Source organism: Accipiter gentilis, chromosome 7 (assembly GCF_929443795.1).
Source record: "Accipiter gentilis chromosome 7, bAccGen1.1, whole genome shotgun sequence".
NCBI lineage: Eukaryota > Metazoa > Chordata > Aves > Accipitriformes > Accipitridae > Astur > Astur gentilis.
In genome coordinates, this window is record NC_064886.1 from 16,114,666 (window position 1) to 16,139,733 (window position 25,068).

At 53.9% G+C, this 25,068-nt stretch overlaps 2 protein-coding genes across 5 annotated transcripts in view; both read right to left on the bottom strand.

Annotated features, from left to right (window-relative positions):
* WSCD2 (WSC domain containing 2) overlaps positions 1-1,094 on the bottom strand; it is a 77,382-nt gene extending 76,288 nt beyond the window's left edge. Inside the window, exon 1 of the mRNA XM_049806206.1 lies at positions 1,089-1,094. The gene's annotated coding sequence lies outside the window, so the exon portion shown is untranslated. The remainder of the gene's footprint in view (positions 1-1,088) is intronic.
* Positions 1-23,730, bottom strand: part of RPH3A (rabphilin 3A) — a 45,702-nt gene extending 21,972 nt beyond the window's left edge. For 2 of the 4 annotated variants that reach the window (XM_049806200.1, XM_049806197.1), the window contains exons 1-4: positions 12,880-13,078; positions 3,276-3,521; positions 2,722-2,736; positions 1,762-1,905 (exon numbers count right to left, since the gene is read on the bottom strand). In XM_049806200.1, coding sequence (XP_049662157.1) covers positions 1,762-1,905; positions 2,722-2,736; positions 3,276-3,352 — 236 coding nt within the window. In that variant the 5' untranslated portion in view covers positions 3,353-3,521; positions 12,880-13,078. Of the gene's footprint in view, positions 1-1,761; positions 1,906-2,721; positions 2,737-3,263; positions 3,522-12,879; positions 13,079-23,659 lie in introns of those variants that run through there. The other 2 variants (XM_049806198.1, XM_049806199.1) reach the window with 2 other exon arrangements.
* Between the last annotated feature and the right edge of the window lie 1,338 nt (positions 23,731-25,068).

Below are 25,068 nucleotides of genomic sequence, written 5' to 3' on the forward strand. Positions count from 1 at the left end.
CACATCCGCCAGCCTTCTCCTGCTCTACTCCGAGTACGGCACAAAGTCCTCTGCCCGGCTTTTTTCATGAATGAGGATGAGAAAACCTCCTCTGGCTCGACTAACGAAGCTAAAAGGGAGAGTTTCTGCAGGGTTGCAAACAGCTGCAGGAATGCACGATTGAAAAAAAAAAAACAAACCAAAAACAAACCCCACACCTCCCCCACTGCTAAAGTTGATTTAAGCACAAAGCGAAGAGCATCATGTTTGGGGGTAATTCTTACTAGGCTGCAAATGGGCAAAGCTGGGGAAATGCTGTTTGCCAGCAATTTGGGGGAATGAATCCCCCACCATTCATAGCTACTTTCACCTGGTTTCTGCCAGAAAGCAGGGAGAGGAAAGTGTTGCACACTGTAACGCCAGGCAACACCAGCCAGGGAGAGGCAACACCTGCCTAAACTGTTCACAGACCCATTCCTAACAAAGTATTTCTAAAAACAAGTAAATAAATCCACCACTTCGGAGGCCACGGGCTGCAACCACTGAGGAAGGCTGCGTGCTGCAGCCGGAGCCCCCATGACTGCATTGCAAATGAACACTCAATATTTAAGCATTATTAAGCAGCTGGGGTGATGGATTAAAGCTCCGGTTGCAACATGAGTCTCTGCGGGCACAGACAGGTCCTCTCCGCATTTCACCAAGCAGCTGCCCCGCAGAGCCATGCGCCTGTTTGCTGAGCAAAGCTGTCCCCGAGCTACGAGTGGGGCTTCGACACTCTCCGAGGCAGCGGAGAGCACAGTTCCTGCCTGGGCCTGAGTACGTTCCCTGCAAGGAAAAAAAAAAAAAAAAAAAAGTAAAAAAAAAAAAAAAAGGACAGTCGATGCTTAAGCTCAGCAAGAATAAAATGCTCCTCTGTAATGAAAAAAGGCATGACGCCTGACAAACGGAATTTTGGAGATCCCCTCTGGAAAACCATCCCCAGGCGAGGAAGTCAATACCTAATTATAAGAATTATTTCGCCTGGCACCTTTGCCCAGGCAGGGTAGAGATGCAGTAAAAGCCAACACAGGCACTTCTGGCCCTCTGCTCCACACCGGGTGCACTGGCACCAGGGATGCTCCCAGCACCCACCAGCGATTGTGGGGACCCCACCACAGATTCAGTCAGGGCAGCGCCAGTCACCCCAGTCCCCCCAGGAGCTGGTCCCAACACATGGCCAGCCCCATGGCTGGGCATCACTCAGACCTATTCAGCTTCACAGACATCTCATTTCTGGGTAGCAGGAGGGATTAACCACCGGGACACGCAGCTGGAGGGGATGATGGATCCATCCGTGTTCCCGAAACAAGACAAAACACCTTTTGGTGAGCCATGGCTCTGCCCGCGCTCACGGGTGCTCGGGACTGGGCGAGCAGCAGCAGCAGCTTCACTCCCCCAAAATGAGATGTTATTAATAATCCCTTCTGGAAGGAAAAAAAGAAATAAAATAAAATTGATGAGACTATAAAGTCTTGGTCCAGAACGCAGCAGCACGCTGAGCGACAACAGCACACCAAGCAGCTCCCTCCCCTGCTTACAGGTTCCTCCTGGCCAAGGACCAACGCCAGCTCAAAAAGATCCCCCACAGGCTCCCTTTCAGGAGAAACACTGCAGTGCAGTAGCTGCTGGCCAGGAAAGCAGCCAAGCGAGCGCTTTCCCACCACGGGCACTGGCAAGGCTCGGGGTCCCTCCCATCCCGCTGGCGCGGTGGTGCCCATGCCGCCGCCGCCACCACCGCCTTACCCGATGCGCTCCTGCTCCATCTCCTCCATCTTCTCGGCCCGGGCGATGACTCGGTTGATGATCTCCTTCTCCTCGTCTGTCAGTTCCTCGCTCTTGCGCTGCCGGTCAGGCTGGCCGCCCCGTGCTGCCCAGCCAGCGGGGAGCCTGTGGGGAGAGGGGCAGGCCAGGGCTTCGTCCAGAGATCATGCATGTGCGTGCACATGCGTGCGTGCAACCACACGTGTGTGGAGGCAACAGCCAGGCACCAATTCCCAAGCACAGGAAGGAGGAGTACGAGACCTCCCCATCCTCCAAGCTCTCTTCTAGCAGGAAGCCTGCAAATAGCCCCCACCCTCCAGGTGGAAGCTCTTATTTCCATTTGGGGGGGGGGGGGCAGGGGTCATATGGAAACACTTGTTTCCTAGGGAGAAAACTGATTGCCTTTTCAAAAATATTATTTCCACGTTAAGCATCAACCGACACAGTTAATTTTGCACCCTCCGCCATGTAACACCAGGTTTGCCAGCGAGTTGTGGTACCGGTGTGATGGCTGCAGGAGTAGGTGGGTTTTGGGTACATTTTATCAGATATGGGAGTTTCTCCTCTCCTAACCTCATTTCCAAAGATCCTTTCGCACAGCAAGCATAGCCTGGGCATCAGGCAGCTCTAACCTGATGACACAGTAACATCTGCCACTCAGCCTTGCAAATTAGCAGGTGGCAGAGGGGTAACACTAACGAAGGATGCAAAAGGCAAATGTCCCTCCTCCCCTCATCTTCCTGCTCATCTTGGGTCTTTTGCCCCTGGGCTGAGCAGACCCGCACAGTCTTAAACCTTAAATTCATTAAAATCATCTGCAGTGCTTCCCAAAATTATTTGCCTTTTTTCTTGCATCCAGACCAAGGTTCTTCCTGTTCTCTCAAGACCATCAGAGTAGCAGGTAAAGAGCAACAGGCCAAAAAAAGCAAGTGAAATACTTACTGCTCCTTCTCGCTGCTAGGAGGGACAGAGAAAGAGAGGGAACAAGGATTAGGTGAGAGAAGGGATGAGGACAGCTCAGCCCAGGCACAGCCAGCACTCTCCCTGCCTTGGGGGTGACGGTCCCTGACAGCTTGTCTCTCTCCATGGACCCCTGCTGCTCCTCCAAAGCAATGCGGAGCAGCTCCAAACACAAGCTTTGCCCAGCCCCTACATCGTCCGGGCACCCAAAACCAGCACCCATCCATGGGTGCTGCCACCAACCATCCAGCCGGGATGGAGATCTGCCATGCGGTGGGATGCAGCATCACCCTACACGGCAGTAGCATTGGAGGGCATCAGGACAGACAGACAGGGCTCCTCATGGGCACCGGGGTGAGTGCACACCCATGGGTCTGTCCCCACCACCTTTCTCAGGGGGTTTAGGAGGCAACGTGGCAAAACATTCCCAGCCAACCGGCGCAAACCCAATTCCCAATGCCCCCCAGAGAAAGAACTGGGGCGACTGCACCCGCATCGCCTCCCACCCCCCAGGGACCCCAGACCCCTTCTCATACCTGGCCCGGAGAGACATGGTCCTGTCGCCGGGGCACATCCACCGGTCAGAGCTGCCACCCACCACCGCGTCAGTCATTGCTGGCTGCCGAGAGGACGCGAGGACAAGCGGAGCGAGTTTGGGCACACCAGTGCTCCGCCGATGAGCGCCGACGCGGCACGCCGGGGAATTCAATCACTTTGCTCGTCTGCCTGTGCTCTCAGGTAGCAGCGATGTCAACAAAGGTAACCCGGTGCTTTCAGCCAGGCTGCGGGGGGGGGAGGGGGGGGGGGGGGGGGAGAGAAACACCAAAAAAAAAAAAAAAACCCACAAAATCACACCAGGCAGGGCTTTATTTTTGGCATTAAGAGGAAGGAGTGAGAGCAGGGAGAGGAACAGGAATGTCACTTCAGTCACTGCCTCAATATCACGCACGAGATGCAGGAGCCTATAACCACCACCCTCCCAGGAGGGCAATGCAGCCACGCTCGGCGCGGATGTAATTAATGAGATACCCGACCTCACATTAATTATGAGGCTTCAGAGCCGGGAGGGAAGGGGATGTTTCCGTTTCAGAGAAAAATCTACAAACTAGGAAATTTTCTCCCCAATCCTCAGCATGTCTCGCTGTCCTCCCCCAAACCACATTCCCCCTGGACAAAACTCCTCCTTTTGCATTTTTATTTACTAAAGTTTTTTGCCAAATGAAACTGGGAGAGGCACTGAAGGAGGATGTGGCAGCAGGACCCGAACACAATATTCTGTCTACTCATCTCCAAAAGATTCATCATGAAAGGGACCTCTTCAAACCTTTCTCCTTTCAGCAAAACTGACAGCTTTTATCAAAAAACAATTTGATGTAAAATTCAGAGCCTGAGTGCTAGTTTATTGCCATTTTCTGGGAGTGTTTTACCCTCCACCCACTGCCCCTACTCACTGCGTGGTGACAGGGACCGGATGGCAAAGCCCAAGCTGACACCAACCCACATCATCCACGGCACAGGGACAGACCCATCCATCCCATTGTCTCTTCTGGGGGAAAAACAGTGCTTTTACACAGGATGAACACCACAGGCAGAGCAGTGTCCCCCAGCCAAGGGCAGGGCAGGATCCATCCCCCTGCCCAGCCTGTGGGATGCTGTGATTACGCTGGGAGCCACTACCACACCTGGACCACTCTTGGGATGGTCCCCAAGAGCAAAGGGTGCAGCTCATGGGTCTGTGGATGGCATCGCCCACGAGATATCGCTTGCAAAGGGAAAAACTCGGGTTGAGCCTCCCTTTACAGTCACTAAGGTGGAAATAAAAGAGAAGGCAATCCATCCACGAAGGGCTTGGCTTTGCTGCAGCGCTAATGAAAGCGCAAGGCACCAAGGATACAAATCCCCACTTTGTTAGGACCCCCTGCCAATGGGGAAAGTTTCTGTTAGCTCAACTTTTTCCTATCCGCAGGTTTTTCTCCCCTGCCCATCTCCTCTCTGGAAGCAGAGCCGGCATGGAGTACCCACTGGGATCCCCCCACGGCAGCAGCCTCCCACCTGCATTGCTCGCAGCACCTGCATTTGAATTTGCTTCCTCCTGTCTGCAGCAGACCAACAAAAAAAAAAAAAAAAAAAAAAAAAAAAAAAAAAAAAAAAAACCCTCCACAAAACCCCAAACCCCTTTGCAGAGCCCGGCCCACGGGCAACGAGACTACTCCCAGTCCGTGGACTGTTCATCCTCCCAAACCTGCTGCCCTGGGAAGATACTGTCCCAGATTCCTCCCTGGCTGGAAGGGACCGTTCAACCACCCACATCCTGCAGGGTCCCAGCACGGAAGCCAGCATCCCAGAGCTGCCAGGGGGCCCCAGCAGGACCAGAACTCAGCCCAAACCCAGCAAATGCACTTTTGCAGGGCACAAAGCAACTCCAGCTCTCAGCCAAACTCCGACAGAGGCACTGGGGAGATTGTCCCAAGGAGAAGATGGAAAACAGGAGCTTGCAAAACTACCCTACTAAAAATCACAAACTCTGAGCCATGAAAAAATGTGCAACTTTCCCAGAAAGGGGGACAAACATAATTCCTATCCTCCACTTTCCGCTCTGCAATATTACAGGCATTTCTCCCTCACTCCCTGAAGAGTCAGCAGAGATTTGAGGCTCACCTTTGCTTCACTGATACCTTCCAAAAATACACACAAACATAAAAAAAAAAAAAAAAAAAAAAAGAAATTAAGCACATGGGGTAATTAGTGCTCCACTGGTTTCATACAGCGACCATTCCTGTGCCAAACCAGAAGGCTCTGATTGACAAGGTCAGTTAAATAAGCAAATTGTTCATTTAAGTCCCCACTGCCAGCTCCACAATCTGCACTGCAGCAGCAAACTCCTGCCAGGGATGTAGGGTCCCATCACAGCCGGGAGCGGGGTGGGGGTTCTCGCAGGGCTGGACACAGATTTAATGGGGTGCCACAGGAGGAAGGACAGCACCGTGCTGCTGGCACCCATTCTGGGGGAGAGGTGGGTGGGTAAGGGATTTGCCCAAGGTCACACGGAGCAGGAGCGGCTGCCCCGGCCCCACAAAGAATAGGGGAAAATCTGTTTTTTCCTAGCAAAGAGGGTAGAGCAAGAACCAGCACTTCAATTGGCAGGGAGGGAGAACTCCTTCCCCCAACTAGAACTTTCTGCTAATAATAGAGAGGCCACGGGTGTTTCGCTTTGTTGAGGATGGAGAAGAGCCAGGGGACAGCTCCTGGAGGAATACACAAGCCTTTCCCTCTGCCTATAAATAATAGATTTTGAAGATCTACTTTGCATTACTTCCAGCAACTACTCTTGCTTGTCCTAACGCTTGGTTCTGCATTTTTAGTGCGCAGTAAAGAACAAAATAACAGCTTACGGTGGTTTTTTCCCCCCACCAAATCCTTGCTCACAAACAAAAGGATGTGGCAATCCAAGTCATGATCAATAGGATGCAGCAGCATTTAGTTAATGAAATGGAAATATCCCATCCTAGGATGATGCCAAGACCTTCCAGGGTTTGGCTGTCCCCAAAGGGTCCTGGGACCTGCTCCCCCCGGGTCTGCCATCAAGGGGGATGGGAGGAGCCCCCTCGTCCCCGCGTGGCGCCAGCTGCTCGAGATTCCCCGATTGCAAGCAGAGGTCGGGAGGAGCGAGGCGGCAGCGCCCGCCGGCACAAACGTGGCACGTCCTAGGCAGAGCCAGGAATAGAAGCGAGGTCTTAATTTCTGGCCTTAAGGAAGAGCCACATGACTCTAATCACGCCGCTCCATTACTTCTGTATGATGGAGCCCATGAATTTGATCATGCCTTAATAAAAAGGGATTGAACGCCTTCCGTGAATCACTCTGCCTCTCCTCAAGCCGCTGGCGCTGTCATCCCGCGCGCAGACGCTGGTCACTCTGAGCCAAGAGGTGCCCGTTCATGGGCCCACCGCCAGCACCCAAAATCCAGCAGATGCAGTGTCAGCAACCGGCAGGTCCCCCTCACCCTCCAGCAGCCCTGGGTAGGCAGGGAAAGGCAGCAAGAGCCCCATGGGTGCTCCGTGGGCACCAGGAGGGACACGGGGCTGCTGGTGCCCTGGGCAGGACCCGAAGCCAGCGGAGGTACCCACACTGCCACCACCAACTGGGCATCTGCAAAGAGAGACCATTACAGGGCTGCCCAAACACACTGGTTTAGCCATCTGGAAATAACGTACTGGGGTAGAACACAGAAAATTCGGTATTTTAAAGACTCCCAGTGCAATAATCAGGTTTTTACAGTGAGCTCAACATTTCACACTTGGCAGTGCCTGCAGCGATCATCTCCACCAGCAAAGACACTGACACAGGCAACCTATTTCTCCAGCCTTCTCAGCTCTGCAATGCAGCTTTCTTAAATATTGAATAAGTCTGCTGCTCTACACCACCTGCCAGTGCCAATGATGAGGTAATTTTTGCATTGACAAAGCCTAATGCGATTAATCTGGTTTGAAAGGGCAGGTTTTAGAGCCAGTCCATTCACTCGGTGAAACACACTTGCAGACAGAGCATCGGCAGCGGCTTGTTATTCACCGCCAGCAGCCAGACCCCAAACGAATAACCCAAACTGCTGCCCGGATGCCAAGTGAGAGATTATTTCTGCGTGTCATCACCAAACAGGAGGTTTTGAACTAAAACGGATCCAAACACCGTCCTCCGTCAGGCTGACAGGGTTTTCATGCCAACTCTGAGGCGAGCCCAGGTACAGGAGCTGATTTATGCTCCCCAGCTGGATGGTGGAGCTGGGCATTGGGAGGGAAAAATAGTGTATGACATGCAATTCCCTGATGGGGCTCCCCAGCCCCATGCCCAAGTAGAAGGGGTGAGCATTTTTGGGTGACAAGGACCCACTAGGAACCCCCCAAGCTGAGCGGTCAGAAGAGAAAATGCAGAAGCTGAAATGCACCAGCAGCCCCAGGACAGGAATCGTGCCTCCCCATTGCTCAGCTTGCACATGTGTCCCCAAACACTGTTTTTAGCTGGAGCTCTCTCCCAGTTAGCAGTGACATTTGTCGCCATCCTACAAGTCCATCAGGGCCAGATCCTGCCCTTCTCCATGCCCCAGTACCAGGGCCAGTGCCTGGCACCCAGAAGAGCTGTGCAAACCACAGGGGATCCCAGATCCCAACCGGAGACCTGGTACAGACACTGTGCACCCTGAATCCGGCTGTGCCCCGAGCATCTCGCAACACCTGGGCTCTTCCTCTCCCAGGAAAAAGAGTTTGCCCAATGCAGGAGCCATGCACACCCCACGGCATCCCCTATGGCATATGTGCACAGCTATAGGGGCCACAGAGAGCCACCTGAGTAGGCAGCGGTGTGCTCACTACTCTCCCAGGGTTAGGCAGGATTTGGTACTACTGGATTTACCTGCAGAGGGGGGGAAAAAGGTGTAAATAGCCCCAAAACAGCTGCTGAACCAGCTGTACAATGCTGCAAAATAATCAGCAGACCAGATGGAGGGGCAGGAGGGCAGCCCAGCCCCGTAGGGTCCCACGGACCGAAACTCCCTCAAATCCCATCATCCCCGGGCAGCCAGCATCCGCGCTTTGTCTCATCTCGGATACAAATCGGTTTAGAAAGTTCAGGCAAAATTGAGCAAGCTGCTTTATGGATGGCGCTTCAGGAAACAGCCTATGTTTGAGACCTTCCTTTAAAAAAAGAAGGAAGAGAGGCAGATCTCAGCTGGCAGAAACACGTGTAAGTGGCAAACTGAAGCTGCTTGGCCTGGAGCCGCCCACGGAAACCTGGACAGGTCTGGCACTGGGGCACAGGACAGCAGGACAGTCACCCTGTGACTCCAGGCAAAGCACCGAGCGACCCACAGCCGCAGCAGCATGAGCTGCCTGTGCTCCCATGGGGACCCCCGCAACCCAACCACCTGGCAACGCTGCTCCGGTGTGAGATGGGATCAGACCGTGAGGTGCAGAGCCCTCTGACCCATGCTGAAGCAAAGTGAGGGCCAGGAGTCCTGGAAATTCAGCTTTCGGGAAAGACCCAGAACCAGTGAGTCCTAAAACCGGGGTCATTGCATCCTTTGGCCCCACGCAAGACCCTTACAGGGAAGCGAGGCCCCACCACTTCCTGGGCCAGCTTGGCACATGTTAATTAAGGCTAAACGTGGCCCCGCAGGTAACCGATGGTCATTGCTGCAGTCCATGGGTGACAGTGATCCACAGATCAGAGGCGTACAAGAAATGCAATGAAAGTCCCGGCTATCCTCTGGTGCCCCAATGAGCCCACCCAGCAGCAACCTGCCCGCAGCATCCATCCACCCAGCCCCAGCCCCACGGCACACCAGGACGGGACTGCCACGACCTGGCACGCTGCTTGACGGCATGGGGCATTCACCCATGCGGCATGCAGGACCCCACCACAGCCCAGTCCAGAGCAAGAGGGCCAGCAGAGCTCCTGAATGCCAATGCCTTTGGTTTGGCCAATGCCTCTGCTGCCTTTAAATTCACATAAGGTGTCAAGAGATGCCTTTTTTCCCCCTTCCCCTTAATTCCCAGCTCATTGTCCTCCTCCAGACAAAGATCCATCCCAAGGCAGCTGAGCAGCAGCGCACAGTCAATTTTATTTAAGCAGCACCTTGACATTTCCTCCAGCAGTTCCTTCACAAACCAAACACTGTTACGATGCTGTCATGAGGATTTACTCCCATTGATTAATTGCCAGAAAGACAATGGTGGAAAAAAGAAAAATCACTTCTGGGTTTATATGACTTACCCATGGCTGCTGGAGCTGGGGGTCTCCAGCCAGGTGATGCCCAAGCACACCCCAAACCTACCCAGTGCTATTAAATGCAGCGGCGGCGTTGCCATCACTCCTCTTGCCGCGGCAGAGCTGCTCCAAAGGCTGCTTAGCAACAGATCGCTGCACCGCTCTGGCACACCGATCCGGCACGCCACCCTCGATGCGGGCACTGCCAGGGATGGGGCACATGGCTGGAGATGCCAGGATGAACCAGCCTCATCAGGGATGCCAGCGCAGGGACCCCCACACAACAAGAGCGGCAATAGCTGAGGGAAGTTTAGCGATGTGAAAAGGCTGGGAAGTAGCTGCCGGCCCAGCGATGGAAAGCATGCTCAGGGGTGCAGGTCCTGCTCGCTGTCCGGGGGTGGTTTCCCAAAGGCAGTCCCCACAAGATGTGCCAGTGGTGGTCAAGGACCACAGTGTTGCGCTGTGCCGTGGGAGCGATAGCTGGAGGTGACACACACCCCATCCCCAGACCACGACCCTGGGTGAAGGATGCTCAGGGCTGCAAATCCGCCCTCCTCGGGGCAGCAGGGATGCCCAGCCACGGACAGGCTGGGGCAGAGGAGCCACACGGAGCCAGGGACCCCATGACAGGTCTGTGCAGAGGGGGTCCCCCCGGCACCGCAGCCTGAGAGCCACGGGGAGCCCAGCCACCAGCAGAGAGGAGCACGCAGCCGCCCAGCTCGGCATCTGCACCACCCTGGGAGATGCTGGGCTCCTAGCTTCCCCAGTCACCATATGCAGCTCCTTTCTCTTCCCACACCCCCACATTAAGCGTCTGGTTTCATGCAGCTGGACCTGCCCCCACATCACCAACACATCAGACCCAAACAGGAGAGCCCATACCCACGTCCCGGGGCCAGAGGAGAGCGATGCTGCTCAGACCTGTGCAGGTACGGACAGGGACAGAGCCAGGGCATCTTCCAGCACATGAATGTTATAAATCATCACGGTCGTTACCCTCAGCCACTCCCCAGTCTCCAGCTTAATGAGGATGGGGGAATTAATCAGGCTGGCCTTGAGGTCACCGCCTTGGGGAGCAGAGCCTTCCACCCTACCCAGACCTTGAGTGCTCACCTGGGACCACCTGGAGTGATTCATTATCACTAATTGGCAATGACTGCAGTGACATGGTCACCTGTCTGCAGGCAGGAGGAGGGCATGGGGCCAGGGCCACCAGAGCTCTGGCAAGCAGGCAGAGGGGGTCACCACTGCCAGCACAGCCCCCAAGACCTGTGGCAGATAAAGAGGGCCACCTTGTTTTCAGATTCCAGAGAAAGCCCCTCAAAACTTAAGCACAAAGAGAGACTCCGGAGCTGCAAGTCCCCTCACCCTTCCTCAGCAGTTTTCCTCCCCTTGCCCTTTCCGATACCAGGGAGCATTTAACACCAGCACACACGTACCCACGCGGCCACGGAGATACAACATAGTCCCACAATGCGCTCCCGGGTTTCACTCTCACTGCAAGGAGTGCTCCACACACAAAAAATATGCTTTTTCTACATTCAGCATGCTTTTTGACTCTCCTTGGGAGTCAGGGCAGTGCAAAAGCAAGACCATGAAGAAGGAGAAAGAAGATCAGCAGGCTGGAGCCAGGGCCAAGCAGGGGATGGTATTTGCACCCAGGTGGGTTGCTCCTAACAGGGTTGGTGGGTCTGATGCAGGGGGGGCTTCACTGGAAGCCCATCCCGCAAACCATGCACACAGGTGATGGCAAACAGCTCCCACCGCATCGCCTGGATACAGCACAGTTCTGCCAGAGGCGGCTGGCGCCCGCTCGGCTGCAGGGCTCCTGCGGTCAAGCATCGCCCACCCAACACTACTCTCCAGGGGGATACCCAGTAAAGTGTCCACAGGATTCTAGGGCAATCCCCAGTTCAGCATGCAGGGCTCAGACCCATGGCTCCACGGACCCCAGGCTGATCCCCATGGAAGGGTTGAATGCAGATCTCCTGAGTCAGCCCCTACAGCAAAAGCGAGCAGCTCACTAAATCCCTACCACACGAATGATGCATCATCAAATAAAGCCCAGTATCACAACATTAACAATATTTATTTTCAGGCTAAGATGCAGCCTGGGCTTTTGATACCAGTAATTAAAGCAAATGGTTCATCTGTTATCATCTTTGCATCCCTGGAGCCAACTGTCCATGTTTTGAAGCCCTGTATTATCTTTTTTTTATTGCAGCCTCCTGAGAAGGGGGGAGTATCAGGCTGATCGACACACACTTTTTAGATCCCAGGAGCCATGTAGCATAGACCAAGCCCAAAGCAGAGCCATGTTCAGGGCAGCCGCCTTGCTTAAAGCTTTTTAGCAGCGAGATGAAGAAGCGTTAATCACTCAAAGACAAATTGCTGCTCCAGTTTATACCCAAAATCAGAATTAATAGAAAGACACCAGCAAGAAAGATAATCAGGTCCCCTCTCTGAAACAACCTGTCCCTGGGAACAGCAGCATTAGCAGCCTCAGCCTATTTTCCGAGGTGGCTGGTTTTGCTTCCAGGAGGTTTCAGGCTATGATTCTGAATAGCTTTAAATGCTTTTTGCAACACTTTAGTCTGTCCTGGAAAAGGAGCGGAGAAGACACCTGCTCAAGCCCCTGAGCTGGGCAGCGATGCTCTTTCAGAGCCCTAACAGGGAGCAGAAAACCCAAAGCACCCTCGCAGCACGCTTTTCACTCCGGGGCCAGGACGGTCTCTGCATCCCACCTCTGCCAGATGCCCAGGGAAGGGGCTCAGCTCCCGCTGCTATCGCAGCTCTCCCTGTTCACACTCTGGGAAAAGGGTCAAGAGCCAATTTTAGGGGTTCAGCACCCCCCCCCCCCCCCCAAAATGCCCAACACGCTCCAAAGTTGCCCGTACGTGGCAAAGTCCAAAAGCAACGACCAGAGCAACCTTCCGCCCACCACAACGCGCCGATGGGGCGATGCCAGCTCCATACCCGAGCCACTCGGGAACCAACTCCGGCCACTGCCACTGGCTTCCCACGGGACACGCGGCCGTGGGGAGGTCACCCACCACCCGCACAGCTCCAGGACGCTGCAACTTTTCCCGGCCGGCTTCTCCCCGCAGGAAGGCGAGCAGGGGAATTACCTTTGGCTGAGCCGAGCATCCCCGGATCTCCGCCCCGACCCTTGCCCACCCGGAGCGGGGACCCCCGGAGCGGGGACCCCCAGCGCAGCCCCCACTCCCCCCCAGCCCACCCCGGAGCTCCAGCCCGGGGGAGACGAGCGACGAGACACCCCCACCATCACCATCACCACCCACCCCCCGGCTGCCGCTCTCCCCGCTCCCACGCCCGGCTCCAGCCCCGTGGGAGACCCCGACACCCCCCGCCCGCCCTTACCTGGGCCGAGGTCCCGCCGGGCCGGGGGCCACGGCACCGCCAGCCTCTCCCCGCGGGCTAGGCTGGGCTCAGCTGGGCTGGGCTGGGCTGGGCTGGGCTCGGCGCAGCGCGGCTCCGCCGGCAGCACTGCGGAGCGGTGCGGGGGCGGCGCGGGGAGGGGACACGGCCGGGACCGGCCCCGCTCCCTTGCCCGCCCCGGGGAGCCGCCCCCGCCCCGGGGCGCAGCCCCTTTGCAAAGGGGGGCGGGTTCCCCCCGGGTCCCGCAGGGAGCTTCTGGGAGGGGGGCGGTTAGAGGCAGCGGCACTCCCCCTCTGCCCATCCTCTCCCCTGTCCCATCCCTTGTCCTCCCCAAACCCTCTCCCACCCCAGCCCTGGGGGACACAGGTTTTTGTACACACACACACACACATCACCTGGGTGATACTGGGCTTTGGACATCTCCCCTAGCCCTGCCCGCAGCCCCCCTCCACCCCCCCCCCCCCCAGCTGCCTGCACCAGTATCTCCCCACCTTCGGCTTGGGGGGCCAAAGTGGGGCAGGCGCTTCCCCCACGCAGCGCCTGCAGCATCAGCCAAAAGCTGTGGGAGCTGCCTGCCCATCCGGGCTCCCCATCACTGGGGTTTCAGCACCCTGTACTCGGGTTTAAGCAGCACAGGGGATCCTACAACCTGCTAGCTCTTGCCCAGATTAAGCCTCAAGACCAACCTGAGGCCCGTGCACAAGCGGGGAACGTGCTGCCTCCGGCCAAGCTCTACAGTGACTTTAGCACAGCTCAGCACAGGTCTCTTACTGCAGGGAATTGGGAAAGCAGGTGATTTAGAGCACAGGGGGAACCCCGTTCCTGAGCTGAGGAACCCATGGCTTCATAAACTGAAAGGAGCAGGAGCCTGAACCCACCCCCTGGCCGGACATCTCCGACCTCCCTTCCCCTGCGGCAGGGACCGTGTGGAGGGTGGGGTACTCAGCTCACAGCCGGGAGCGAGCTAGAGCCAGGCTGGGATGGAGCCCAGCTCACCAACGTGCTTTCATGCCAAGTTCCTCAGGTCCAGCAGCCCGGTTTTACCTACTCTCGATATTCCAGTGGGAAACCACAGCACCCTCGGGCTTTCGTGACTTTCCAGAAGTTCTCCTACCGGCTGCTCCTGCCTCATCTCTCTCCAGGTGAAGTGAGGTGGATGGAAGGGACGGAAATCAGAGCTGGCCTGACACCTTGGCACAAGCGGCCGAGGAGAGAAAGTTAATTAAAAAGTTTGAAAAAAGGATGCTGCGAGATGAAGCCCAGGGGGTGAGACATGGCTCTGGGCTGCCTCTGCGAGCAGGAGGAGACCAACAGGCTTTGAGCAACACTCAGCCATAGCCAAGGATGTGATGCCTGAGTCAGGGGGGAAGGAAAGTTTCTCAATCCTGTAGCTGGATTTCTTTATATAAAAGATTTTTAACCAGTTGCAAGTAAGCCTTTCATGAAAATCCTACTCTTTTTTTTCTGATTTAAAAAGAAATCCCTGAAGAGACAGGAATCCTTGAAGGATGGAATGTGTTCCTGCCTTCAGCAACGAAAGTATTCCACCACTCAAGGTTGAATGTTGATTGGCATTCATCTAGATGCTTGATGGACATCTTCTCTTCCAGGCTCAACTATGTATTTTTATTTAGTGAAAGAATGCCTCGCTTATGCAAAGTAGTTGGAGAGATGAGCACAGTACTTTCAAGCTGATATGTCTTGACACCTTCCTTGGAGATTCACAAAAAGAAGCAGCATGTGCAGAAATTTGAAAATCAGATCTAAAACTTGCTTTCCAGAAAGAAAAAAAGCAATACCTGCAATTCTCTGTTCTGAATACCTGGTACTCACTCCCCTTTTTTACCCCATCTTCTAAAATAAAAGAGGCAGTTTGATTTTTGTTGAATTATAAATACATTTTGGCTGTCTGACATCTGCAGCAGATCAAAGCACAGGAGTTTTATTTATTTATTTCCTCTCAGGTTTATTTTTACATTTGCCAGCCCTCTAATTCTCAAGGATTTGTTATATTTCCCCTTGTGATCCAACTCAGCATGCAGCAAAATGCTTGGTTCAACCCCAGAGCCATCCTGCCCAGAGGCTCGGATGGAGCCCGGCCACAGCGCTCGGCTGCAGCACCATGCACCGGCAGCTCCTGCCCACACTCTCAAGTTCAAGTGCAGAGGCAAAAATCCCAGAGGTTATTAGGGTAGCGCAGCGTTTCCCTGCTCAAGGTCAGAGAAGCTCAGGCTGGATGCATCCGGGGCACCGCTGCATCAAGCGAGCCTCCATCCTGCACTATCTACAGTCTTGGGTTTATTACCATCGGCAGCCCCACTGATTTCAATGGGAATAATTGAGGAATAAAACCAAGTTCATGGCTACAGACAGCTCCAGGCATCAAATCAGCACCAGAACCAGACCTGGAGGTGGTGGAGAAGCTTCACCTCAGCTGTCTCCTGTCCTTGGCTGCAGCCGGTGCCAGGGATGGAGCCTGGGATGGAGCTGGGGATGGATCGCTTTCCCCCAGGGCAGCGTGGCCACACAAGCACAGCCTGATGGCAGTGCACTGAAAACACGGCTGCAAAAGGCAAATTAAAGCATCAAAAGCACTGCACGTGCCATACTGCTGACTCAGCTGTTGCCACCCTTGCACCACTGCTTGTTCTGGGAGGAAACCTCTCCCCTTGTTTTATAGCCCAATTAGTTGCACGTAATTGAAGTGCTGGACAGAAGATAGGCAGCGATGAGCCAGCACCAGGGTTATCCCTCTGGTATCTGCATAGTCAGGCAGTACCATGGAAAAAGGAATATGAGCTTTATAAAACAATTTTTCTTCAACATTTTTAATTGGGATTAAAAGCATTCCAGTGGAAATCTATAAACTCTCAGAGCTCAAGCACTCGAAAGCTCAGGGCTGAGTAACAGCTGCTGTTGCTGACTCTAATACCAGGAAAAATAAACCAGGAGCACGTCAAGCCCTCCCCTCGCAGCCACAGCTCCAAGCACGGTTGCATGAGTTAAATTAAAATGATTGATGGCAGCTCGGGTGCCCAAGAGAGCATTTTTCGCTTCTGTAAATCACTAAAAGCCGAACTACTCCCCCCGCAAGCCTGCCTGGCCGCAGATCCCAAAGGATGCCCCCAGGAGCTCCCTGGGACATGACAGCAAGAAACACGTGCCGGCTGCATCGTAACTCACCGCCAACCACCTTAGCACGTGCTCTCCACCGCACTCAACCCAAGTGCTTTAGTGCTGACTTAATTATTTGACATGCAAGAGAGATGGGAAAGGACCCACTGCCCGACACCTGAAATCCACAACCAGCTGCCCGGCACAGCTCCTCACTGGTAAATTATGTTTTGGAAAAAGAGGTGGAGGAGAAAAGAGGGAGAGGAGGATGGAGAAGAGGGCGATGGGTACCAGCTCGAGCTCTCTGAGCAGCAGGACAGACCCTGGCAGCCAAAACCGGGGCAGTTGTGCCCGGCACTTTGCAGACCAGAGAGTTTGCACCTACTTTTTCAAGAGGACAAAATGCCAAGCCAAGACTTAGGCCAGAGCAGGAGAAAACCAGTCATCAGATCCTCCCTTGGGACCTCCACAGTATGCAGTCGGATCCGCACTATTTAATTAACAACTTTGTCCCCCTCCAGCCCAAGCTCCTGCTGGCTCAGAAAATAACGAGCAAGGCACAAGCCAGAGGAGATAAAATCCCACCAAACAAAGCATGGGGCAGCTTCTCTTCTCATTAAACTCAGCACTGGGTGGGATGTTTACGCTAAATACATAAACACAAAAAACAACCGTAACAGCAGGTCAAGGCATCCGGGAGGTGCAGGCTCAGCTTTCAAAGAACAGTGTGTGCCACAGCCAAGCCCCTCTCCCCATGCACCCATGGGTGCATCCCGGTTCTCAGCAGCTTTCCATGCAGAGAGGTGACGGTTGTTACAGCCACATGCCGCAGACCCAGGGAAGGGCATCGCCACCCCTAACACCATCAACGCATTGTGACAACGTTATAAAACCTTCAGGCAGCTCCAGGAGCACCAAATCCCTCAGGAGGGGATCATTGTGCCACAGTGATGACACCTCCATGGGTCACGCTCCCACCAAGTCTCTGTTGGGGAGGAGAGGATGTGTTTTAGGGCTCCCAAAAGCTGGTCTGGGGCAGCCTGAGAAAGCAGAGTTTTTGGGTCTGCCAAGCCCCTGGGGATGCTCTTCCCCTTGATTAAAGTGCCATAATAAAAATAAATAAAAATTAAAAGGGAAAGGAAAGCAAGTTTTCCCCCTTGCCGCTTGATTTGGATGCCAGGGTGTCACAGGGACACCCAGCTGCACTGAGAACTGGTAACAAGGGATTCTCATCTTCTGCAGAAGCAGTGGCTGGAGAAACAGAGGAGGAAAAGCACCTTGTGCGGATGCTGGCATGCCCTTTACCATCCCCCGCGCATCTCCGCAGCACACCAGCCCTCGCCGGCCCCATCCCTACTGGGAACACAGGAAAGTGTCTGTAGTGAGGGGACTTCAGCAGCCCACCTATCCCAGGTGCTGGCAACCCCAGGAGAAAAATCCCCCTCCCCAGCCTGCTTACCACCTCACCCCGGAACCACCAAGTCCCAAGGAAAACCACAGGGACCCCAAATCCCTTGCCAGCACCCTCATCTCCCCTTCCTGCAGCCCCCGCGGTGGCACGGGCAGGACACAGACCCCCAGCCCAGCCTGGGGGCTCAGCCCGTGGTCCCAGCAGCGATGCACAGCTCCAAGCTCAGCAGGCCTAGCTCAATCTTGTAGGCAGCTCATTACACTCTTTTAATATGATATGTGCTAGTTTTACATTCATTTTTCATTTCTGATAACATTCTGTCCTATATAACTGCACTATTATCCTTGGAGAGGTGAGGGAAAGAATATATTTCCTAAAAGACTGCCTGCATTAATTTTTCAGTAAGTGCCATAAAAGATTTAATCTCCAGCTCGTCTTTTGTTAATGGGATTAGTGTAACTTATTTACTGATTTAATTAATTGGCATGTCTTCCACTCAGCTGAATACAGCGTTTCAGAAACTTACTGGTTTGGACTGAAAATGACTGGGCTTCATTTTATTTTAGAGACTGCAAAGAGCATGTGCCTGTAAGCTTTAAATTATTTAAATTATTTCCGATAGGATGCATTAAAAAGAGGGCAGGAAGGAGCTTTATCTCCCCTTCCAACCATGAACGCGGAGCTTCAGCTGTACTACACCACTGCCAATATATATTCGATAACAACAGTTGTCACTGCTGGTAACACCCTCCAGTGCTGGGACGGACCCACTCCATCTCACGGCAGTCGGAGGGACCTGCCTGCATCCCACCCGCTGCATCCCTGCATGCCTGGCTATGCCGCATCCTTGCCAAACTAGGGGTTTTATTCATTTATCCGTCTCTCATCCCCTCTGAAGCCCAGGGCAATGGTGCTCGGAGTGCCCACAGAAGGGTCCCGAGCTGCAGCCCCGGGGCTGGGGGACAAGTACCCCCCGACACCTTTTCCATCGCTTTATATAGGTCACCCTGTGCTCAGCGGCACAGCAGCCACGCTTGCAGCGGGGGAGGTTGGACTTCACACTCTTGCTCTCCGAGCTGCTTTTCTAGGTCACCAACCCACAGCGGCGTATTAAAATAGAGTCTCTCCACTTCCCATTTCCCACGGCCGTAGGCTGAGATGCCTGGGCTGTCGCAGCTGCCAGCCAAAGGGGAAGAGGTGCGAGAGGGTGCCTGCAAACCCCGGGGTCTGTGCATGCCCCGTACTCGCTCCTTCGGGCACCCACAGCAATGCACGGGGCGGGCTGGGGGAGGCAATCCTGCACCCCCAAAATAAGCAACTCCAAGGGCATTTGGGGTGGGTGCAGCAAAATGTGCCCGTGCATGGGTCGGGAAGCCTGAACAGGGACCAACAGGGACGCGGTGCCTGGCCCAGCTCAGTGGCACTGGGTCTTACCTCCAGCTGGTGACTGAGGATAACGGCCCCACACCAGATTTTATATGAAGAGATAACAGACACCAAACCCCAGCTCAGCCTGGGAGGTGCAGCCTCCAGCAGCGATTTTTGTTCAATCTGCAATCATTAACTCACAGCGAATAGCGACATCCAGGCAGGCGGCCACATTCCCAGCCAGGCACAGAAACCTGGAAACACTCTCCCGTAGAGAGGTGGGCTGCTCCACTTTGAAGCAGAGAAGCATCACCCCGCTCTTATCTCACTCTCCAGCAGCTTCCAAATGGAAATTTTACACCGGGAGAGAAAAGCCCAGCCCAGCAGCAAGCGGCAGCATGCAGGTGTCCGCTCACTCCCCAGCCCAACTCCCAGAATATCTTCCCATTCTGCCAAAATACGCAGGCAGATTTCAGCTGGCGGCTCCCCCATCCCTCCCCAGCCCGGGAATCGCACACAGACCCGCAGGATGGAAGTAGAAAGGCTGCTCAGGTGGCAGGGATGGCAGCGCTGGGTCACCACGGCACTTCTCACCGAGACACCGGAGACGCCATGGCTGTCCCTGAGCCAGACCGACAAAATAATTTCTTGGTCTTTTCAAGTAGCGGTGACCACGACCACTGGTCGTTATCCTGTCCAAGGACTCTCTCGCAGGGCACGATGGGTCTTACCCTTTTGCGTTCATTTGTTATTATTTCTCCTCTCTCTCATTTTTAGCGGGATCCTTTTCCTGCACCCTGGGTATGCTGCTCTGCCCCTTGATTCAAGATGTCAATGCAGGCAGAAGGTTCCCTCTTACAGGAAAGGAAACCAATAATATTTAAAACCCACAAGGAGCCTCAGGGAGACATTCCTGTAATGCTCCGGGACTGAGCATCAGCCCCTGCCCCACCGGACCCGCCGTGTCCGGGGGCTGAGGTCCCTTCCCGGCACTGGCACTGGGGACGTGGCTGTGCAGGGCTGTAGGACAGCAGGTTTTTGTGGGGACCCGTCTCCGTGCCACACATGCTCCCTTTTCCATATGAATCCACAGCAAAAGTCTTGACCAGTCTGATTGCCCCAAAAATCTCTATTCTTCACATGGTGATCAAGAGGTTAAATCAGCACGCGTTCTACTCACATGGGGACTGAGCAAGAGGGGACATTTTCCAGCACGTGCAGCTTGTTTAACAAGCTTAGAAATCAATACTGTCGTCAAGTCCTACCCAAACGACAGCATGAGCGAGACACCGCTGCAAAGGGATTTGGCTGTTGAGTCTTCCCTGCATGGAATGATTTGCTGGGGCCGATCCCAGGGGCAAATCCCAGCCCAGACAGGCAGCCCCGTGGGAGGCGGAGGGTGCAGGGGTTGCAATTTGGGTCCCCGGGGAGCACCAGCTCAGCATCCCCTCGCGCCCACGGGCCACGCTCAGCACAAAGCCACCAGCAACCGTCTTATACAAAGGGCTGATTTCCAGCTTGTTTTATTTCCCAGCAAAACCTGCAGGATATCGATTGCTGCTCAGGCCGCTGCCTTGAGGGTAACGATTTGCTTTGAAAAATTAAAGCAGCAGCAGCTGAGTTTCTCACGCGACTGGGAGACGAGGCTGCAAATGGAAAGCTTTCTTGGCCGGTAGCTCAAGGCTTTAATTCCAGAGCTGAAAACTGGCTGGTTGGAGCTCCCAGGACGTGCGGATGGTGTATTTACAGCTGCCCTTGCCACCAGCATGCCTTGCTTTGGGAGGAAACCCAGGAGATATCCCTCATCCCATGCACAAGCCAGACAGCAAACTGTGCTAAGAGCAGCCTGCTGAGATGCTCCACTCACCCAGCGAGGACAAGGAGCTCCTCATAGCCGGCCTCAGAGCAAGCTGGAGCCTCTGCAAATCTCCCAGCACCTGGGAAGGGTTAAACCTGGAATATCTTTGCATGAATATTCTCACCAACACCTGCATCTCATCTGCATGTAAGGGAGAGGAGAGTTTTTGAGATATGCCAGAGCTAGGTGCTTTGATCTTTAGTGCTGTGGAGTCTTACTGCTGCTGTTTAAAGGAAAAACAGCCTCTGAGTGCTTTGATATTCTTGAATACACAAACACTTGGAGAAAACAGCAGGCTGAGAAACTGCTCCTTAGTAGTTAACATGTATTCATGCTCAATTCCGTTAACCTGGATAAAGAGGGCCCTAGTGAAAAAACCCAGGTCCGACCTGAGCATCCTCACAGGAGGGTACTTGTACGATTCTTCTTCCAGGAGAAACGTGCAGAAGGTCAGAGAAAGTCACCCAGATGAGACCAATAAATACAAGTTACCCATCGCTGGGCAAACTGCAGTCAGTTAGTGGAGATCTATAGCTCTGAGGTTTCCTGCTGAAGATAAAATGCTGTGACTGGACTTGTGACCCAAGAAAGGTGTGCAGCATAGAAGCCACATCATAAAATGTATTGCTGGGCGTTTGCCTGATGGACAGACACACACAGTCAACATCGCTCCTGGACATAACAGGAAGTGATTAATTTTTGCATTGCTGCCCAAGAACCACCTCCCATGTGGGGATTTTCAGGCTTCGCCCTGACTCTGGGCAGCATCTCCTCGACCGAGTGGCTGCTCCTGCTATAATGCTGCAAACGCAGATTTTCCAGGCTCCCCGGCAGTGGGGACGATTGCAGGCAAAAGGGTTAAGGCAGGACACAGACAGCTTGAGCTGAGTGCTTGGTTTGACAGATCTCATTCGATCCCAGTCCCCAAAGGATGCTCCAGGATGATGCCACTGGTGCTGGGCTGGCCATTGGCCTCAGGGTCACGGGCAGCACCTTTCCACCCTACGCTCCAATGGGCCCACAAATGCACCTGCAAAGCCTGACCTGAATTTCCATGCAAAACCTGACCGCAATTTCCAGTTCTTTCCCGGAGGATTAGATCTGGGTGTTTGGGTGTATTTGAACTTTCTTCAGCAGATGCAGCCAAAGTCAGAGACGGATGCTTCCCTCAAACTATTGCATTGGGAAATTTTAAGATAAAATAAATACATTCTATTTGGACCAAGAGATAACTAAAGAAGAGCAAGTGACTTGGCAATAGCTACAGCCCACATCCAGCCACAGAGATTTGGCCAGAGACAGCACAAGGTCCCTGGAGCTGGGAGGAGGCACCCTGTTAGTGCCAGCACCGCGCTGGCTGACAGATTAGGAATGACAGCCCAGAGCCCTGTGGCTATAAATATCCACACATCCACGGAGGTCAGTGGACATTCACAAATCAGTGCTTCCAGGTAAGAAGCTGACCCATCTCTACATCCCTGCATGGGAAGTGGGAGATAGGGCAGGAAGGAAGAAATTCAGCTGTGAGGAGCAGCTGCCTGGGGTTTAGCATGCAGCACTTCCAGCGAGAACCTCGGTGCCAACACACCAAAGGTTGGCACCAGTGAAAGGATGGCATGGATTGGGCTTATTGCAAGAAAAACTACCTCCATCCTGATTATTTTCTCCTTACAGAAAGTCAGCCTTGAGCACAGCAAGATACCATCCAGGCTTGCACGGAGCAGGATGGAGAAGGCATCTCCACTGGTCAGGAACTGGCCATCTGGCCAGCACTGCTGAGAGCTCAGGAAGTGGGGCAGGGGAGCTGGATGCAGCTGTGGGGCTGGCTGGCCCCAGTCCCCATGCCCGGACTACCCCCAGAAGCATCGCCAAGGCCAGGAGGCTCTTCTGAGGTGCCTCCCCACACCGCCACCGGAGAAGTGACAATCAGGACCAGCCCCGCACTAAATTAACAGAGGCAAATGTGCACATTGCAACATGCTCCATCATTTGTCCCATCCTCCTGCAAAGCCCACCCAAAATAGGGCCTGTCTACATCTGCAGCTTCAGCTCCCTTGGGTGCCAGCCGGGAGCTGCCTCTGGCTGCTCCGAGTGCCCTCACAGCTACTAATCTCAGAAACATTTGTTAAATCTATTTTTTCTTCCAGGAACAGATTAAAGTGACCTGATTTCCAAGACTGCTCAGACACACCTGCATCCATGGAACGGACTCTGCTATTAATTATTTCCTGAGCTCCTCGTCCACACAACTGTGGTCTGCTCAGCCACTGCTGGCCATGTCCTGCTGCCCTGCAGCCCCCTCCTCTCCTCTGCTTGTCCCCACAGCCGGTCTGAAAGCATTGGCAGAAGGAAGAGCGGGATTCCTGGTTATAGCTGGATGCGGCCACCTCTTGCCTGCAATCACCAGAGCAAGAGCTGAGCGGCCTCTTCCCCGCTTAGGAAGCAAAGGGAGTTACATATCCTCCTTAATCTGTCTTCAGCCAAAAGCGGTAAATCTGTGGCCGTACCGCAGCCCTGGTGTCCCAATGACATCTCAGGGACAGCTCAGCCACAGCTTTGACACACGGTGGACGGTGCATCCTGATGAGTGGCCTAAATCTCTCGCCACGTCCTCCTCTGGCTCCAGCATATCCCTGGCCGTGGGCAGGAGGTGACCCAATTGAGGACACACACATTCCCCAGAGCCTCGGAGCTTTGGCAAAAGCGTCCCTGGTGCCAGGTCCTGTGCCCGTGCCTGGCTGCCCCCGAGGTCCAAGTGAGGGTAGGAAGGGTGACCGTAACCGCATCACCGTGGCACATGCCACAATGCCGCCGGGCTCACAGCTCCAGCCAGCATCCCTTGGGCAGAGACCACACATGAACAGAACCAGCCTGTCCCAGAGCTGCCTCCTTTTAAGACAGCAGGAAAATAGACCTTAAAATAACCCAGGATGAGCTTATGCCCCCGGACACCCCCCACTACAGCCTGAGTCCATGGGACTGCACCCGCAAATGTACTTACAAAACCTCACCTGAATTTCCATGCAAAATCTGACCATGATTTGCAGTTCAGAGGATCGGATCTGGGTGTCTTGATGAATTCAACCTTTGCTTTGGCAGCATCGCTTTTCCTTGTCCTCTCCTGAGGGCTCAGTGGGGCCCCAGCACCCTGCGCCACTTCCTATCACCGTGTCCCAGCACCCTGGGGTGGCACAGGGGACAGGCAGGACTGAGTGGCACGGCTGAGCTCAGCAGCTGCTGCCAGCACCGACAGATCAATAACTTTTATCTGCATCATTATGTGCCTTTGCAGTGAAATAAATCAGACATGCAGAACACCAACCAGCCAGCGTTGAGTCTTGCGCCGTGGGACAAAACACCTCCTTATCCATCCCAACAGGTCAAGGCACGAATCCAAGCTGGCAGAAGACGACACACACCCAGGACTGGAAGTCAACCAGGTCCTACATGGTCCTCTGCTTTTTTTTCTGAATTTCTTTGTGTCCTTTGGTTTCTCTGACTTCTGGAGCCCAGTATGAAATATGCCAGGAGAGCTTTCCCCATAGGGCAGGTGGAGAATCTATTCCATCCTGCTGCTGGCTGGGGAAGGGTCCTCCCCAGCCCATCCTTGGATGTTGACTCACGCATGAGATACCCATGGGGTCATCTGAGCTGTTGGAGATGGATGGGAGGCAGCAGGCAGATCCCTGCTCCAAACAGGCAGCAGCCACTCAAGGAACGTAAAACCTACCTACTAGGGAAAAATGGAAGGAAAGAAAAAAGGAAAAAAGAAGGGGGAAAAAGGAAAAAAGAAGAAAAGAAAGAAGGAAAAAAAGAAGGAAAAAGGAAGGGAAAAGGATGGAAAAAAGCAAGGAAAAAGCAAGGAAAAAATGGAAGGAAAAAATGGAAGGAAAAAGAAGGAAAAGAAGGAAAAAGAAGGAAAAATGAAGGAAAAATTGGAAGGAAAAAAGAGGGGAAAAAAAGGGGGGAAAGGGAAGGAAAAAGGGAAGGAAAAAAGGGAAGGAAAAAAAGGGACGGAAAAAAGGAAATAGTGCATGACTGTGGGCAAAGAACCACTGCAGCAGCAATACCATGTTTCTGTGTTAACCCAGCTGCGAGCAGGGAGGTTGGCACAGACAAGCAGTGGTATTTTGCGATAGGCGGCATTAATTAAACACAAAGCTGTTTTCCCGTTTCTGCAGAAGGGGAACGAAAGGCAGGGGCTGATTACTTGCTGCCTGCTTGCAATGACCTGTAAAGCAAGAGCTCGCCTTCCTCTTTCCCTTTGTTCTTGGAAAGAGCTCTACAATTTCAGCCTCGATATTTTTGGCAAAAAAGCAACAAGCAGCTGAAAACCAAAGTCCTATCATAGAAAACGCCAGGCACCTCGAGCGACGAGCAGCACAACCAGCCCTGACTGCGAGAAAAATTGGGCTCTGAG